A 17,357-nucleotide genomic window follows, 5' to 3' on the forward strand; every position below is an offset into this window, starting at 1 on the left:
TTGGGTATAGACGTACAAAAGTGGCGGACGTATTTGAACGATAAAGGGTAGTAAACGAAGGGTACAAAAACACAACAAGTGAAAGAAGAATACTGAAAAAAAAAAAAAAAAAAAAAAAAAAAAAAAGGGGGGGGGGGGGGGGGAAGACAGGCACTTTTTGGCAATGAACAAAAGTCGATCCTATATCATGTTGCGACCAGAATGTTCTGGTGCCTCCGGACGGAGAGCCGTGGGCGTTGTCATCGATTCGGCAAAGCTGTCAGTAGGGCTGCTCGCGCGAGCCTCTTCCTCTTCTAGGCGTCGTCGCCAATTGGTAACGCTCTGGCTTAGAGTGGACCCCTCGTGGCTCTCCTTGATTGGGGTTGTTGCATCCAGATCGAATGTCGAACTCAACCGGTGATTACGGTTTGTACTTTCCCAATGACTGCGGAGGGCATCTAATTCATTGGCAAGAGAATCCAACGCCATCGAACTACGGTTGTCCAGGAATAAATCGTCACGAGAGACATTACTGTTGCCTCGAGAACGACCCCCGCCAAATCCACCAGCTGTCGCTGTAGACGCGTTGCTCTGACTTCTGGAGATGTTGCCGAAACCTTGTCCATGCTGGGATTGACGGCGATGATTGTCGACAGATGTTACCATCTGCTCGAGCAGCATAGTAACCCGCTGTTCAGCATGCACGGCTCGCGATTCCAATAGGGAGTTTTCTTCTTTTAATTGCTCAATTTCGACTCGTGACTTGTCCGTTGCGGCAATGAGTTCTTGTTTAGCGATCTCGTGCGCTGATCGGGACTCATGACTCTCGGCTTGTGCCAAAGTCAGATCTTGCTTGAGCTTGGTGATCTGGCTCTCGAGTTCGGCTATAGAGGAGCTCATCTTGCTCTGAAGCTCCGCAAGAGAATTCTGAAGCTCCGACCGTTCGCTTTCCCAAGATGTCGAAGCTGAAGAGTCTGCAGATTTCTCGGCATTCTTCTGCGCGTTCTCCAGTTCCGTTTGCAAATTATTGGTAAGTGTCTTATACTTAGCTAACTCGTCCTTCATACGTTTCAACATCTTTTCTGTGCCCTTCACGTAGTGAACCGCAGCTTGGTAATCGTTCTCAAGCTGCTCCAGTTTCTCTCGATAGGCACGATCAGCTTCTTGCTCACGAGACTCAAATGCAATCTTGGTCTCTTCATGTGATTTCAGACTGGCCTGGAGTTGCTGCTCGAGATCACGGAGACGCGTTTGCTCAGGTGTGCCAAAGCGGGATCCAGGTGAATCCAATAGTGGCGACCTTCGGCTATCCGAAGCATGAACACCTCGTTCTCCCAGCAGGTCCTTGAGTGCACCGTGTTGGATAGCCAGAGCACTGGTATCACGCTGCTGACTCTCGAGTTTTGACTTGAGCTCCTTGTTTTCTGTCGCTGATGCTTGGCTCTCTTTGATGGCTGTTTGCAACTGCCGACGAAGTTGAAGACCTTCACGGCTAACCTGCTCCTGGTATGCCTCAAGGCCTGCGATACGTTCTTCCGCGCGCCTTAGTTTGTCAGCCGCATCATCAGCTGCCGCCTGGTTCGACCTGGCCAATTTGTTAGCTGTCTCAACTTGAGCTTGCAAGGCAACAACGCGCTGGTCGGTGATCGACCGGATTGAGCTATCGGAGTCTAATGACGATGCACGATCAAGGCCCGAAATAAATGCAAGCTTATGACTCTCGGCCTCCCGTGCATGACTCTCTGCCAATTCCTCTGCCTCCTTCAAACGGCGACTAGCGGTCTCCAACTCAGCAGTTCTTTCTTCATGATCGGATCTCAACTGCAACAGTTTTCGTTCCAATCCTTCGCGACGCTCACGCTCTTCTTCCAAGTGTCTTTCCATCAAAGCAGCCTTCGTTGCAGATGCAGCAACAGCTTCACGGAGCGACGTCATGTTGCTTCCATGATCTTTGAGCCGTGCGGATGCTTCTTCGAGTTTTTGGCTTAATTCCTCCTTATCAATGCTAGCTTGTTTGTGGTTGGCTTCTGCTTCGGAGCGAAGGGCAGATTCTTCCCTGGCATGGGCTTGCAGCTGATGGAGTTCAGCTTTTAGACTCTCCAGCTCCAAGGAGTGGTTTTGCATCTCCAACTCGGCCAGTCTCTTTCGTGTGGCTTCATTCGTTCCCTCTGCCAGCTCACGAGCCCTCTTTTCTTGCTCGAGATCCACGGTAATGGACTCCAACTTCGATTTCAACTCTGCCTGGGACGCCAGCGCCAGCGCTAGTCTCCTACTGAGATCTGTTGTGCGCTCGGCATTCGTTTCTTCGTCAGTACGCGGCGTTCCTTCAAGCTGCGGCGTGCTACGCTGGCTGCCTCCATGTGCGGCTAGTTTGGCACGAGCATATGCGGCCTCGCTGATCGCAGCGTCACGTTGGTGCTCCACCTCGGCCACTCTCTTAGATGCAATAGCGGCCTGACGGTCTACTGTTGCTTGCATCTTAGCTAGCTCAGCCCTCATCGAAAGAAAAGCCTCGATCAATGGTCGATCCTCGTCTGTGAACACCTCTGGAGGGCGCTCATCAAGTGCCGAGCTACTAGCCGGGCTAGGGTTATACCCGGCTTTGCGGGCTAGAGCCAACTCTGAAGCATACCATGCATTACGATTTCTGGTCGCTTCAAGCTCCTTGATTAGTGCTTCTTGGTGAGGGGTAAGTCTGGGCGATCTAGGTTCGTCACCCAGAATACGAGAGTTCCTGTAGGTCCGGGACTCAATAGACCCGTCCACGCTTGGCTGCCTGCCCAAAATAGATTCGTCCGTACTATCCATCGAAGCTCTTTGCCGCTGTCTTTGTAGCGATCGCTGCCTTGTTGGTGCGCTCATGAGAGGAGTTGCTTCGCCAGCTTCCATTGCTTTAGCAGCTAACTTAGACGGGGGTTGAGTATTGGGAGTTCGACGACCTTGAGAAATTGGACTCATATCTGCCGAAGGCTTGTTGTTGCTGTCCATGGGTAAGGCCCTGGAGGTTGGAGATTGCACGTCTCTATCTGTCGCGACAGAACGTACAATATCCACTTGAGGGCCAAAGCTACGATCTTGTTTTGTAGGAGGTGTTTTGCTCCTAGGCGCTTGCGGGGCCTGTCCATTCATTCGCGGAGTTGGAGTCGGTGCTTGTCCTGGGGGAGGAGGCCCTGACGGTGCTTGGGCAATAGAGGCTCGCGGAAGCCTTGATGCTGCCGTTCCCGTTCCTTGAGACAAATCTCCTTGTGGTGATGGTTTGACATTTGGACTTATCATGCTTTCTCGATATGCGGCGGTCGTCCGACGCGGCTGGTCAATGGGAGGAGTATTCTGTGCTTCTCTAGAGACTCGACCAGTGGGGATCGCAGATTTGTCGCCGCTCATTTTCCGTGCATCGACAGGCCTCTCGCCGTTTGGGGCAGAATCAGGCGGATAGCGAATCTTTCCAGTGTCCAGAATATACGCCATGCTAAGTTCTGTTGGATCTCTCGGTGCTGAGCTCGGTTCACCAGCCATGACAATAATTTGCCGCCCAAAGGCTGTCATACTATGTCCTGATCTGGGAGACGGAGCAGGACCCATATTTTGGAATAAGAACCACCTCTTGGTAGTGATACGGAAAGCAGACAGATCACCAAGATCCATGCCCTCCTCATTGCGACCACCGAAAACATACATATAGTCACCTACTAGTGCTGCAGCATGTCCTTCGCGCGGAGAAGGGACGAAACCGATGCAGTCTAGTTCTGTCCACTGATTTGTTCGTGGATCATAAGACCAAACATCATTAAACCATGTCACTCCATTCGTTCCTCCAAACCTAGAACCCCCAGTTAGTTATTTCTGTGCAAAGTGAGCTTCGCAAATATATCAGGATTGACCATACAGATATAGTTTATCGCCGTAACTAACGGTCGTATGATTCGTTCGCGCGGGAGGAATTTGGCCTGCGGGCGGGCCACCATCATGTGTGTTCCGAATTAAGAACTCCCACTTGTTTGTAGGACTTTGAAGGGCGTTTAGGTCAAAGGCAACCAGGTCATTGAAAAAATAGCCTTCAACCTGTCCTCCAAACACAAAAAGTTTGGAGCCGAGAATATTCAGTGTATGGCCATACCGTCCCAAGGGACGGGGACCGGGAGGAATTGCTCGAGACCATTGACGAGATGCTGGAGTTGGGACGAAGATGATTAGAGCTCGTTTGCTGTTGAAAATGGTATTATAACTTACATGTATTAAGCAAATAGAGTGTGTCATCCAAAACATCATGGTCGGCAATCTTCGTGTCACCGCCAAAGACGATGAAAGCGTTCCCTACCAGTAAACTGGAATGGCCTACACGCGGACCTGGCCCTTCCGAAGCTGTCGGAATTGGAAAACATGAAAGAGAACCGCTACTACTTTCCACCATCCACAAATCTCCCTTTACCGTGGAGCCGTCAATCAAACCACCCATCATGTAGATGTCGCCTTCTTTCGAAGCAATTGAGTTGATTGCGGCGCCATATCGAGGGAACGGGTTGGCATTTGAAGCAGTGAAATTTAAGCGTCGCTGGGACCAGGGATATAGAGCTGCATTTGTGTTCGTAGTTGGAGAACCGGGTGTAGCTGATGAGGAACGCTGAATCTTGACATAGGTTAGATATGCCATTGGGATTATTTAATTACAAACGTGCAAAAGCTCCACAACAGAAGTAAAAGCACACGCACCTGAGATTCGGAGTCTGCTCGCTGCCGCATTCGAACGGGATCAGGGCTATTGGCACTGGTGACAGAATTGAGAGAGTTGTTCACACTCCCACTAGGTGTCGGAGACGTTATTCTGCCCATGTCTCGCGCTCTATCCCCGTCTAGTATCGGTACCTTCTCTTGTATTGTACCCTCCGAGGTGTGTATATTCCTGCTGGCCGGGGGAAGTCCCGTTCCTCCCGGCTGTGGTTTCTTCGACCTAAATAAAAAGGACATGGTGGGATTTCCTTTGTTTTCTTTTTCGTCTCCTTCGGATTTTGATTCCTTCTATGGGATTTATTCCTCGAGGCTTTCCCTTCAGTGTTCTCAAATCACGCTTGTACGCTCAGCGAAAGTAATCGATCGTATTTCGTCGGACTCCCTTCCTAGTAATTGTTCAATCGTCTAAAGAAGAGAAACTGACGTGTTCGTAGAAGCATCTGACAAGGGGAACGTATGTGTATAGAACGTGTCGTAGCGCGGCAATGGACAGGGATTGGGTTTCCGATAAAAGAAAGTGTTGTTCAGGGACAGAAACAGTTAACAGGCGGCAGGTCAGTCATTCAGTCCAGCGCAAGTGCTCGCAAAGCATTACCGCCTTAAGCGGCAGGCATGAGAAAAGAAACTGGCCAGAGATGAGGTCGGACAGGCAGGGAAAAAAAGAAGAGAGAGGTCAACTCTCGATGGAAAGGGAAGTTGAGTCAAGTCGAGTCAAGGACGGCCTCCGTGTCAGTGTCTAATTAAGCCGTGCCGTGCCCGTCTCGAAAAAGTTTTGGCTCGGTGCTGCTGCTGCTGCTGCTGCTTGCTGTCGGGGCAGGAGCGGCTGGCCAGGGACAGGACTCGCAGGCAAGAGCCAGGGGTGGCCTTTCTGCCCTCCCCACAATGCTACCACCATCCGCCTGTTTGCGGACGCTGATTGGCTGGCGGCGGCACAGTTATGGCTCCGATCATGGCAGCTGCGGGCCTATGGGGATGTGTGCAATGGCTGCGCTAGCATCAACTCGTGCTAGCGCATTAGCACCACGAGCATCGGTTTCGCAACTATTTTACCGTAATATTACCGCCGGAACTCATCCCTCGATTTTGTATATGACATTGAGAGAGACTGATGTCGATCAAGACTGTACGGAGTACAGTACATATGTACGGCTAGTCGATGCCGGACTATCTTACTCAACTGGATTTAACTATAGAGTAGCGCCTGTTGATGATAATAAGTTAGCCTAATATTAATTAATGCTACATGCGCACTGCAAGGTACGGATAGCTTCATCGTGTAGAGATATCTCGGCAAGCCGGGCCGCGAGCTTTGTTTACTCTCGAAAATACACCCAGTCGTACATGATACAGGTAAGTTTTGGAACAGGTATTTCCTGGACTATAGAGTAATAACGAGAAATATCAACCATCAAGTATAGTTCTACGTTGCTAACTCAGTTGCTATACCATATGTATAAATACTTAGGTATTTCTCGTATCCGGTATTACATATATCACACGCCCACCACTAATGTGATTGGCTAGGACAGTCGCCTTGTTACCGGCGGTCTGCCCACTCGTATTACCCAATACGTACGAACGGGTTTCTTTGAACGGGCGTACCCGCCATTCTTAACCTTGGCATATAACTCATTTTCAACTCACACCATTTATCACTAAGATTTTAAGCAGAATACTCAAGATACTGTCTTGAACACAGTAAAAGACCTGGGCTTTCTGCCAAGTCTCAATCCGAAATAGCCTGTCGGCGGCGGCTATAATTAGCTAAATGGGTTGAAGCCCAAAGGCTAAAGCTATTCTATGCTTGGCAGACTACTAGCGCATTTACAAGGATGACTTTGATGTTTGACTTTGGACAGAAATTATCCTACGGAGTACAGAGCACGACGTATAGAAAGATTTGAATAATTGAACAGGAAGATAACATGGGCGACCGACCTTTTTTGACAGCTCACATCCTACCTGCATTAACCATGCTGCTAGTCTTCTTAAATTCTGCAGGACGGAAGACGGAATATGTACATGTTCATGGAGTTTATTAGTTTTGCAGATTTGAAAATCTGACCTGATTGATCTGATTCCCGCGTGATCTTCTTGCTTTTTTCTCTTCACTGAAGGGGTTGGCTACGTAGGTAGCCCTCGAGATCACCTATTCGGCATACCAGGAGGATTTCGGGCCTTATAGATGACGAATTCCCTTGCAGCGAGGGAGAAAGAACTTTAATATTATGCTCTATTCGCTAGCAAGTATTGTTTAGACACACATTAAGTACTCAGACTGACAAAGCGTATCGATTGAATGCGATGATCAATATTGAATATATGTCCGCTTTCGACTTGTTTCATTCAGGTTGTACGGATTCGGGGAATTGATCTTCCGTCACCCTTCCATGTTACGCCAAGACTTCCACAACTAAGCTTTATGGGCGTCTTCTTGCCGTCGACGCCAGACCCTGCAAGACTGACGAGCTGTCTCCGTCGGATTTATAGACGTTCTTGCTATCAGGAAAACTGTCCGGCACAGCGCCCTTCTTGAACGAGTGGCCTGTCTTGAGAAAATTGAACCCCGTGCAGCTGTTTCCAAAGAGAAGCCTTACCGCCCGCGGCATCTCCCCGCGGGCTTGACACAAATGTGCTGAGCACAAGAATGCGCAACACAGGTAAGACGCTATTTCGAGCTAACTGATCAGACCTATGCTGAATCCTTCATGGTCAATAGCAGACCCTGAAGTGCTACATCTCCCCGAAAGGCTTTCGCTTGTGCCCCCTTGCCAAAAGATGACCTATTCGCCATGAGAGATCCGTATCTCAACATGGAACACAGCAATCATAGCAGGGACATCCAGTCAGGGCCAGCACCGGTCACCAACGGAACTCGAAGAAGCCAAAATAAGTCGGTCCGAGTGAGCTTTGGTCCAGAACCAGACTCCGTTCTGCCAACACGCGATCGCTCGCCCAGGCCACTAAGTAGCCAACCGCGGTCACTTACCGAGGTGGAATCCCAACAGTCATCTCTACCACCGCCAGTACATCGACCAAACGGCTCCTTCAATGGTAACTCTGGGGCTACACCCGTGGAAAATGCCATTCCTCCAAGTCGGTCTGCCATCAATGGTCGTCCAGGGTCGCTTCAGCGTGCAAAAAGCGACTACGGGCCCAGGTCTGTAGTCAGCAGTAAAGGTACCACTAGTGATGATGACGACTTTGCTATGAGACATGGATGGCAAGAAGAGTATACGTCTACAGAATATTTGAAATTACTCCATTCGGTACGTCATTCGCAATGCTTGATGTTACTTTATATGGCGAAGAAGCTTACCTTGTCATAATAAGAATTTCTATATGTACTTTACCGAAAAACGACATGAAACAAGCGGTCCACCTAGAGATCTAGCTGGAAGCTGGGCGATCCAGGAATGGCGTATGAGGGACCGATTAAAAACCGTGTCTGCAGCGCTCGCAATTTGTCTAAATATCGGCGTTGATCCTCCGGACGTTGTCAAGACGAACCCTTCCGCTAAGCTGGAGTGTTGGGTGGATCCTACAGGTACTGCCGGCGGCCAGAATAAGGTCATGGAGCAGATCGGAAAGAAATTGCAAGAGCAATATGAAAATCTCAGTTTAAGGACAAGATACAAGCAATACTTGGATCCGTCTGTGGACGAGACTAAGAAGTTCTGTATCTCTCTTCGTCGGAATGCGAAAGACGAACGAGTCCTATTCCATTACAATGGGCATGGTGTTCCATTGCCAACCCAGTCGGGGGAGATCTGGGTTTTCAACAAAAACTACACTCAGTACATTCCAGTCTCTCTATATGATCTTCAATCATGGCTCGCTGGGCCAAGTTTGTTTGTCTTTGATGTTTCTCATGCGGGTAATATTTTGCTTAACTTCCAGAGTTTCGTCGAGAAACACGAGAGAGAGAATCTCGAAGCCAAGAAGAGGGACCCCGACGCACCTGTTCAGAACTACTCTGACTGTATTTTGCTGGCTGCTTGCCAGAAGTCTGAGACTCTACCAACAAACCCCGACCTACCCGCAGATCTTTTTACCTGCTGTCTTACTACGCCAATTGATATCGCACTGCGATATTTCATTCTGCAAAATCCTCTGAACGCCAATTTTAAAGTGGATGAGAAGATTCCTGGGCGCTTGCAGGACCGCAGGAGTCCACTAGGAGAATTGAACTGGATCTTCACCGCTATCACCGATACAATTGCTTGGAATACTCTGCCTCGTCCTCTGTTCAAGAAGCTTTTTAGGCAAGACCTCATGGTTGCGGCTTTGTTCCGAAATTTTCTGCTCTCTGAGCGCATCATGCGAACATACCAATGCCATCCCATGTCTTCTCCCAAGCTGCCGGAAACTCATAGTCATCCACTCTGGCAAAGCTGGGATCTAGCAATCGAAATGGTTCTCAGCCAGCTGCCGGCTCTGGTGGACCATGAGGAAGGTCGAAGACAATACGAATATCAACATTCTACATTTTTTGCCGAACAATTGACTGCATTTGAGGTTTATCTTTCCTCCGGGCCGACGGAGAAGAATCCACCGGATCAGTTACCAATTGTCTTGCAAGTACTATTAAGCCAGGCCCATCGCTTACGGGCTCTCATACTACTAAGCAAGTTTCTAGACCTGGGCCCTTGGGCTGTTCACCTGGCCCTCAGTATAGGTATCTTCCCTTATGTTGTCAAACTATTACAGTCAGCCGCGCAGGAATTGAAGCCGGTCATGGTCTTCATATGGGCTCGAATCATGGCTGTGGATCACTCTGTCCAGAATGATCTTTTGAAGGATAACGGTATTCATTATTTTATCACCATTTTGAACCCTTCGTCGCCAATCCCTGTCGGCAATGCCAGTGAGCACCGAGCGATGTGTGCTTTTATCGTCTCGATATTCTGCAAGAACTACCCTCAGGGTCAGAATGTCTGTCTCTCTGCAGAGCTTTTTGACTCTTGTTTAAGCCACCTGATGGATGTGGAGAATCCTCTACTTCGGCAATGGTCTTGTCTATGCTTGAGTATGCTCTGGGTAAACTTCCCTGATGCGAAGTGGATGGGTATTCGTTATGCTGCGCCACAGAGACTCTGCGATCTTACTCTCGACCCTGTTCCAGAGGTGCGCGCTGCCATGCTGCATGCACTCACGAATTTCTTGGGTATTCCAGACTTGACGCATCAAGTTGCAAAAATCGAGGAGTTCATTGCTATGGCAGTCCTTCCGATGGCCGCTGATGGCAGTGTCTTAGTAAGAAAGGAACTTTTAGTCTTCTTTTCCACATTCGTTAAACGATACGAAAACAAATTCCTCGTCGCCGCATATGAGGAGCTTGTAGAAGAAAAGCGTTCGATGCTCAGTCGGGCACAGAACGAGCTCTCACTACAAGGTGAAAAATTCGCGATCAATGCAGATGACTCAAGTGAAAATTCGCCTTCTCTATCCCATAATACAACTGTTGGAACAATGTGGAAGCAGCTTCTGATTTTGTCTGTTGACCCGCATCCTGAAATTGCTCAAGACGGCAGCACGATTGTGGACTACATTCATCTCGCTCTGTTGCAATCTCCCATGGCTGAGATGGCTACCAAGGCTCGCGACGATATTATGGAAATTTCAAGCTGCTTAAAGTCAAACAAGCCGCAACTTGCTGAGCCCGTGGAGTTCAAAGCGGCACCCGGTCCTACTCCCGCTCAGCCTCAGCAAAAACACGAAGGTTATTTCTCTTTGAGCATGAGACGTACCGCCAGTGTTGCAGCGTCTCTCAAGAATCTTGCGTTCGGCCCACCGACTCAATCTGATCAGGAGACTCTATCGCCGACATTGTCTCAACACAAGGGATCGCCCACTAAAAGTAGGCCCCCGATAACACCCCGCGGACGAGCTCCGCCTGAATGGACAAGACCACCTGAAGTAAACGACCAGGTAGCCCCGGCGACAGCATATCATCAAGCGCCGGAACCTCTATCGAGAGGATTTGAGCCAAAGGATGCCAATATTGCTCCGTCCATTCCACTTAAAAGCCGGTTCTTGGATTGGTCTACAGAGGTAAGTTTTACTAACTACCCTCTTCGATGCTGCTTTACAAAATCTCACTGTGCATACATAGTATTTTCGAGAGCCGCAGATGAAACCAAATGAGCCTGACGAGCCAGGTAGCGCTGACTACAATGAACGTCTATGGCGGAGAAGTCGAAATGAAAGGATCATAGCCGAGACGCAGCCACTTAAAGAGAAGGCTGGAAGCAGTCGCTGGCACAATTCTACGGCCTTGTTAACAAATGACACACAGCCTATGAAAATGTCTTTTCATCAATTCGAGGATCATCTTGCCATCGGGGATGACCGCGACACTATATCGTGGGCTAATTCTCCTCTTCTTTTGAAGGTTGCAATGCTGACATCTGTGTAGTATCTGGGACTGGCAACGGAACCTTTGCCTCAATCGATTCTCTAATGGCAACCCTCCTGGATCAAAGATCAACGAGATTCGTTACATCAACGAAGACGACCAGGCGCTATTAATGACCGGGTCCTCGGATGGAGTTTTGAAGGTTTATCGAAACTACGAGACGCGCAAGAAAATCGAAGTTGTCACTGCATTCCGGGCATTGCCTGAACTAATTCCCAGTAACAGAAATGCCGGATTAGTTTTTGACTGGCAGCAAGGTCAAGGAAAGGCTCTTGTTGCAGGTGATGTTAAAGTAATTAGAGTTTGGAACGCTGCCACGGAAGTTTGTACGAACGTGAGTTGCTCAGATCTTATCCTTTGGTGTCAAAGGGGCTTACTTTCTTTTCGTCACAGGACATATCTGCACGTTCCGGATCTTGCATCACCTCCTTAACATCTGATCAAGTTGCGGGAAATATTTTCATTGCAGGGTTTGGGGATGGTGCAGTTCGCGTTTTCGATCAGCGGCTCAAGTCTACAGCAGCCATGGTCAAGGTATGGCGAGAACACAAGCAGTGGATCACCAACGTCCACATGCAGCGTGGAGGCGTGAGGGAGCTCATATCTGGAAGTCGAAACGGAGAAATTCGGCTGTGGGATCTCCGCATGAATGACCCGATCAATACGATTCATGCGACGAAAGATACCCTTCGGACGCTGAGCGTTCATGAGCACGCGCCTGTCTTCACAGTGTATGTCCTTCTGCTTGCTTTGTTTTCCTAATTGCTTTCAAAAGCGATGCGATAAGGTGTTGACTCTTTTTTCAGTGGCACGAACCGACACGAAGTAAAGACGTTTAATGTTGATGGTACCTTTCTGTCGAACTATGAACCATACTCGAGCTTCCTTCATCACAATCGATCGGCACCAATATCTGCTACAGCTTTCCATCCGCATCGCACTCTCCTTGCTTGCTCTGCCTTGCAAGATAATCACATTAATCTAGTTTCATGCTGAAGCATATAAATCGGTCTGCAGTTACTTTGTTTTTTTCCTCTTCTGTCTTATTTTCTTGCAGCCTGGCGCTCGTGAATTTGCTTGGTTGCTTGTTTATGAATGATTATACTACTGAGTCATGGTGGCGTTTTCCATTTTCCTGGCATGGTATTGGCAGATGGTTATTCAAGGCGTAGCTTGGAATTGGATTTATTTTATTCTCCCTTCTTCTTTGTACCTTCATATTTCATTCTAAACTTATCATTCGTCTTGATCCCAGTGAACCCCCTTTACCAGCGAAGTTTTACCTGCCTAGTTAGTTGATTCCAGAACGACAGCCGTATGTCCAACTCACGTATATTCTTGATAATATTATATCTTCATTATTGAAAGGCTATTTATCATTTTTTGCAACCATTAGATAATTACAAATCCATCATTGATCACCTACTGCTGCACATGATTGCCTACAAGCCGTAAGCACTGATCCGAAATAGGAAGTTCCTAGGATCTTAGGGCTTGTCTATCTACAAGCTGCAGCAAGCTAGCTATGAACAAGCGAGACTGCAGACAAATCATATACGTAGTCATTACTCCGTAAACAGCATCGAATAAGCCAGATAATAAGTAAGCACTAAACCAGCAAGCTAGCCATACTCAGGCAAGCTGCTCAAAGATGAGAAATCCATGTGCAACCCAGGAAATTCGTCAACTCGAAAACCCCGTTCTGGCTTGACTATAGAGATATCGCTTGTATACTGCTACAAGATACATTCATCCATGGGCGTTTACGTTGCCGCCGTGCTCGGTGGCGCACTCTCGTTCATCGCATACTTCCACTATGGAGAGCATCATCTCTACAGCGCGACCTATTTCACTTCATTTCTCGCAATATGTGGCACTTCAGCAGCGTATCTCGCGTGGGTCAAGCAGGGCTACACAGTACTACAAGCCATATACACCATCAGCTGGACAGCAACATTCTTCCTCATCGGCGTATACGGCAGCTGTCTCCTCTACCGCATCAATCCCATCCCCGGCCAATATCAACACCCACTAAACAAATTCCCAGGCCCCTTCGGCGCCAAAATAAGCAGTCTCTGGCTCTCCTTCCAGCTCGTCAAGCGACAACAGGCGCACATCACAATCACCGAGCTGCACAAGAAATACGGCCCGATTGTGCGCGTAGGATCCAACGATTTGTCCATTACACACCCAAAGGCAGTGGAGAAGATTCACGGCACGAGTAGTAAATGCTCCAAGTCCCCTTTTTATGATCTCAATCATCCGATTACCTCTATCCAGACCACGAGGGACAAAGCCCTGCATGAGCAGCGTCGACGAGCATGGGCCGCGGCGTTCACGGAGCCCATGCTGCGGGATTATGAGCGCACATTAAAGAAATCCACAAACATCTGCTGGCAAGGATTGATCAGGACTCGGTGGAAGATAGCGAGATTAGTACCGGTGGTGTGATCAATGTAACCCGTCTCATCAACCTGTATGCCTTCGACGTCATGGGCGAAGTTGCCTACGGAACGCATTTTAATATGTTGATCACCGGCAAGAACCATAGGGCGGTTAGCCTGTTGAACGAGTCGATGGCACTGATGGGCTTCATGGCCCCTATATGGCTCATACGATTTGCCGTTGCGGTGCCTGGTCTGACGAGCAAGTGGTGGGAGTTTGTGGAGTATTGTTTTGGGCAGATGCAGAAGTGCAGACAGTCAAAAATGGACATGCCCATTATCGCTTCAACTCTGCTCAGCCAGTACAAAGAACGAGAGCCGTCTGCATCAGATATGAACCTGCTGCAAGGAGAAGCACAACTGCTCGTAGTAGCTGGAAGGTCAGCCCATCCCTCCCTGTCTTGATTTCATAGAGGAAAAGTATGTTTATGGCTCACCATCGAGAAAAACAGCGACACGACATCCGCAGCCCTAACCTGCGCTCTCTACCAACTCGCACGCAACACTCGCATCCAAAGCCAACTCCGCGAGGCAATCTCCGCGTCCTTGACAGCTTCTCACGAAACAGAGATCAAGGCGCAACGTATCCAAAACATAGACCTCCTCAACGGCATCATCAACGAGTCTCTCCGTCTCTACCCGCCTGTTCCTACCTCATTATGGCGCGATACTCCACCAGAGGGGCTGTGGATAGACGACGAGACTTATATCCCTGGAAACGTGACTGTGTCAACTCCTCAATATGTACTGGGGCGAAGTAAGCTATATTTTCTTCCAGCCTGGCTAGATGTAACCTACTAACTCTGCTCCCAGGTAGCGAGGTGTTCGAAGAATCGGACGCCTTCATCCCGGAACGATGGTATTCCAGACCCGAAATGGTCAAGCAAGGGAAAGCATATGCGCCGTTCAATATTGGTACGAATGAATGCACCATTTCTCTGTATGCATGGGAATATAGGTATTGACATATATATAAAACTTTCCAGGAACACACAGTTGCGTCGGTAAACCGTTGGCAATGCTCAATATGCGTCTTACACTAGCTCAGCTTGTTCATACTTATGAGTTTGAGTTTGCGACGACGACTACGGAGAATACAATAATTGATGAAGAAGAAAGGAAAGAAAGAGCTCAAGTCAGATGGGAGGAAAGTATTAAAGATACTTTCACGCTTGTGCCGGGTCAGTTGCATTTACGATTTAAAAAGAGGACGGTGTAAGACAAGCCATGATATTCCATTTTATGATTGATCAGGGCGGTGTATGTGAGATTGTAGATCACAATTTGTCTCTGCTGCAGTGGAGCTTGTTAACATACACGATAAGAATAGGAGGAATCAACAGAAGAAGAAATCTCAATGCGAAAAAGTGAAGGAAAAAAGCCAATTAATTAATCAATCTATCGTAACCGCCATCTCTCGCCAGCCAGGCATAATAAACCAAGAGCCCTGCAGCAACTGTGAAGACTGAAAGGGGTATAAGCACCATTTCTATCAAAACCCAAGAAGATACAAAATGCATCCAAGACGAAGAGGAATTGTTGCGACGCCGATTTACATCTTTTATTTCCTGCATATTCTCATTCCTGTCCCAGGTGAACAAGTAAGAAAACACGGGGAAACGTCGCAGGGGACCACCGGTTAGTCATTTTGATTGTTCCAGGTCATCAGAAGTGAAGATGCGGCGGCGGATACGAGGGCCATAGCTACCAAATCCAAATGATCTTCTCTTGTTTTCCTCGCTACTAATGTACGAGGAAAGGTGCTCCACGACGCGCCTGAATGCACTGGCAGTCTGAATTGCCATCGCTGGGGTTGTGAGATTGTGAGGCTTGCCGTTGGTAATATATAACATCGCTCGCTCTTCATCAAGTTTTCTTTGAAATTTTCTAGATGTGTTATCTTTCCTAGATAAGCTCTGGTGGAACCAATCTTCAGCACCTAGCACTCGCTCATAATACACACTAGCGTGGTCTGCATCGCCAGTCTTCGAATTCCATGAAATCGAACGAGGCACGACCATAGGGTCTAAAGCCGCAAGTCCTGGTGGAGGCATGACAGCGCCATTCTTTCTCAACAGAGGGGAATGATCGATGGAGACGGGGACGTTTGGAAATCCCTTGAAAGGACCCGGTACACCCTCTACTTTCGGCGCGCTCTGTAGTTCTCTCCAAGCAGTATCGCTACCTATGCTACGGAGTGCTTCCCATCGTGTATACTCCGATGCAAAGACGTTCTTTGGATATTTGTTGACGATAGGCATGTAATACTTCACCGGTGGGTTAACACGATGCTGGAATGGCGACTGCAGTCTTTTCAGTCCAGAGCGTGGCGTTTCTGAAACGGAAGACTCGGGCAACTTAGGGGGCATAGAAAATAGAGACGCGTTATCTTTCCCAGAGATGTTCATGTTGTGTGATTCTCCACTTTCCAACTTCAACTGCTGCTGTTTGCTTGAGCCATTGCCCTTGGTACCAGTAGCCGCGTTCGGCGACTTGGTAGGTTTATTTTCGGTCGATGACTGATTATTCTGCCTTTGAAGTAGTTGTGCTGAATGGAGAAATACTTGTACGGCTAGTTGATCTCGTTGGGGCGACCTTCGTAGGATTCGTACTGGGGAAGGATGCTCTAGCTCCAGCTTGCTTGTGCCGTTCTTCTGTCGTAGTGGACGCGGCATTTCTGTCGGATTGGTAGGTGAGGATGCTCTTGAATTCTGCAATGAACGACGAGAATTCTGGATACCATCCGAGTGCTTCGTACTAGTCGTAGCTTTTTCACTTGAGCCATCAAGCTTGGGATCTCCGTTTTGGTGATCAGGGTGGTCGTTTACCTCAGCTTTCTTGCCTGGTGACACACTGGAGCTAATGTCCTGTTGGATAACATCATGGGTTTGTTTCAAAGGAGGTGTAAGAGCAGCAGCAGCAGCAGCTTTGGATCGAATAAGCTCCACTTCCCACTTTGATGGACTCATATCCTGCGGCCTGAATATCATCTGGGTAGCTTGTTTGACCGACTTTCTAGGGCTTGACGTTGGAGTGGCCATTTTTTCTGGTGTTGATTTCTTTTCAGGACTCGCAGGCGGTGCAACGGGGGGTGTAGATGGAGGCGCAACTGGAGGAGGTACAACCCATGGAAGGACAGCTGAAGACAGGGCAGCTGGAGGGCCAACAACAGGAGGACCAGCAATAGGGACAGCAAGAGGAGGAGCAGAGAAATTGTTATTCATGTGGTTTTGATACATCTGGTGGTAGGTGGGAACCCCCTGGTACATTGAATAAAAATATTCCGAGACTGGATAAGGACCAGGACTGTACAAGGTCATGCGAGGATCGGCATATTGCAGTGGATAAGGATGGATTGACACTGGAGGAAGAACAGGTGGAAAATAGCGATCAACAGGGCGATTGGGACGCTTGAATTGCTCATGACCTTCGACTTTCTCTGCGCGGTATGGCTTGGACTGCCTAGGCCCTTTATTTTGCGTTGTGAAATCTGCTAGAGAAATTGGCTGGCTAGAGGGCAGCTCACTCATGTCAGCTAGTTCACCATTCATGATCCGAGCTCTGGCAGCTGTAGCTGCATTCAACTCAGCTGCCCTGGCCTGGGAGGTCAGAGAAGCACCACTTGGGGCCATTGTCAATGAGCCTGATAGTGAGAATTGTTGTCGGCCAGGATGTGAGCTTGTGTTCAGTGAGAGTCATGAAAAGTAATTGTCTATGCAAGCCTGAACACACAAGTCTCATAAGGAAAAATAAGGAAGCATGCAGCATTAAAAGACAGAGAAGAGAAG

General features: G+C 48.5%; 4 protein-coding genes across 4 annotated transcripts; 2 read left to right on the top strand and 2 right to left on the bottom strand.

The window, feature by feature from the left end:
• Positions 1-180: 180 nt before the first annotated feature.
• On the bottom strand, positions 181-4,944 carry UA08_04263 (hypothetical protein; the record flags this gene model as incomplete). The annotated part of the gene is made up of 4 exons (XM_020266567.1): positions 181-3,799; positions 3,866-4,148; positions 4,210-4,606; positions 4,690-4,944. The coding sequence occupies 4 exons, from the start codon at positions 4,942-4,944 to the stop codon at positions 181-183; spliced, it is 4,554 nt and encodes a 1,517-aa protein (XP_020120628.1).
• Positions 4,945-7,520: 2,576 nt separating this feature from the next.
• On the top strand, positions 7,521-11,887 carry UA08_04264 (hypothetical protein; the record flags this gene model as incomplete). Its single annotated transcript, XM_020266569.1, has 5 exons — positions 7,521-7,976; positions 8,041-10,761; positions 10,823-11,073; positions 11,126-11,459; positions 11,519-11,887. The coding sequence occupies 5 exons, from the start codon at positions 7,521-7,523 to the stop codon at positions 11,885-11,887; spliced, it is 4,131 nt and encodes a 1,376-aa protein (XP_020120629.1).
• A 993-nt stretch (positions 11,888-12,880) lies between these two features.
• UA08_04265 (hypothetical protein) lies at positions 12,881-14,788 on the top strand (the record flags this gene model as incomplete). The annotated part of the gene is made up of 5 exons (XM_020266568.1): positions 12,881-13,458; positions 13,527-13,949; positions 14,022-14,326; positions 14,383-14,484; positions 14,556-14,788. 5 exons carry the CDS (start codon positions 12,881-12,883, stop codon positions 14,786-14,788), a joined length of 1,641 nt encoding a protein of 546 aa, XP_020120634.1.
• A 424-nt stretch (positions 14,789-15,212) lies between these two features.
• On the bottom strand, positions 15,213-17,201 carry UA08_04266 (hypothetical protein; the record flags this gene model as incomplete). Its single annotated transcript, XM_020266570.1, has 1 exon — positions 15,213-17,201. The coding sequence occupies one exon, from the start codon at positions 17,199-17,201 to the stop codon at positions 15,213-15,215; it is 1,989 nt and encodes a 662-aa protein (XP_020120762.1).
• Positions 17,202-17,357: the final 156 nt, after the last annotated feature.

The sequence above is a fragment of the Talaromyces atroroseus genome (assembly GCF_001907595.1).
Source record: "Talaromyces atroroseus strain IBT 11181 chromosome Unknown scaffold_4, whole genome shotgun sequence".
NCBI classification, from domain to species: Eukaryota; Fungi; Ascomycota; class Eurotiomycetes; order Eurotiales; family Trichocomaceae; genus Talaromyces; species Talaromyces atroroseus.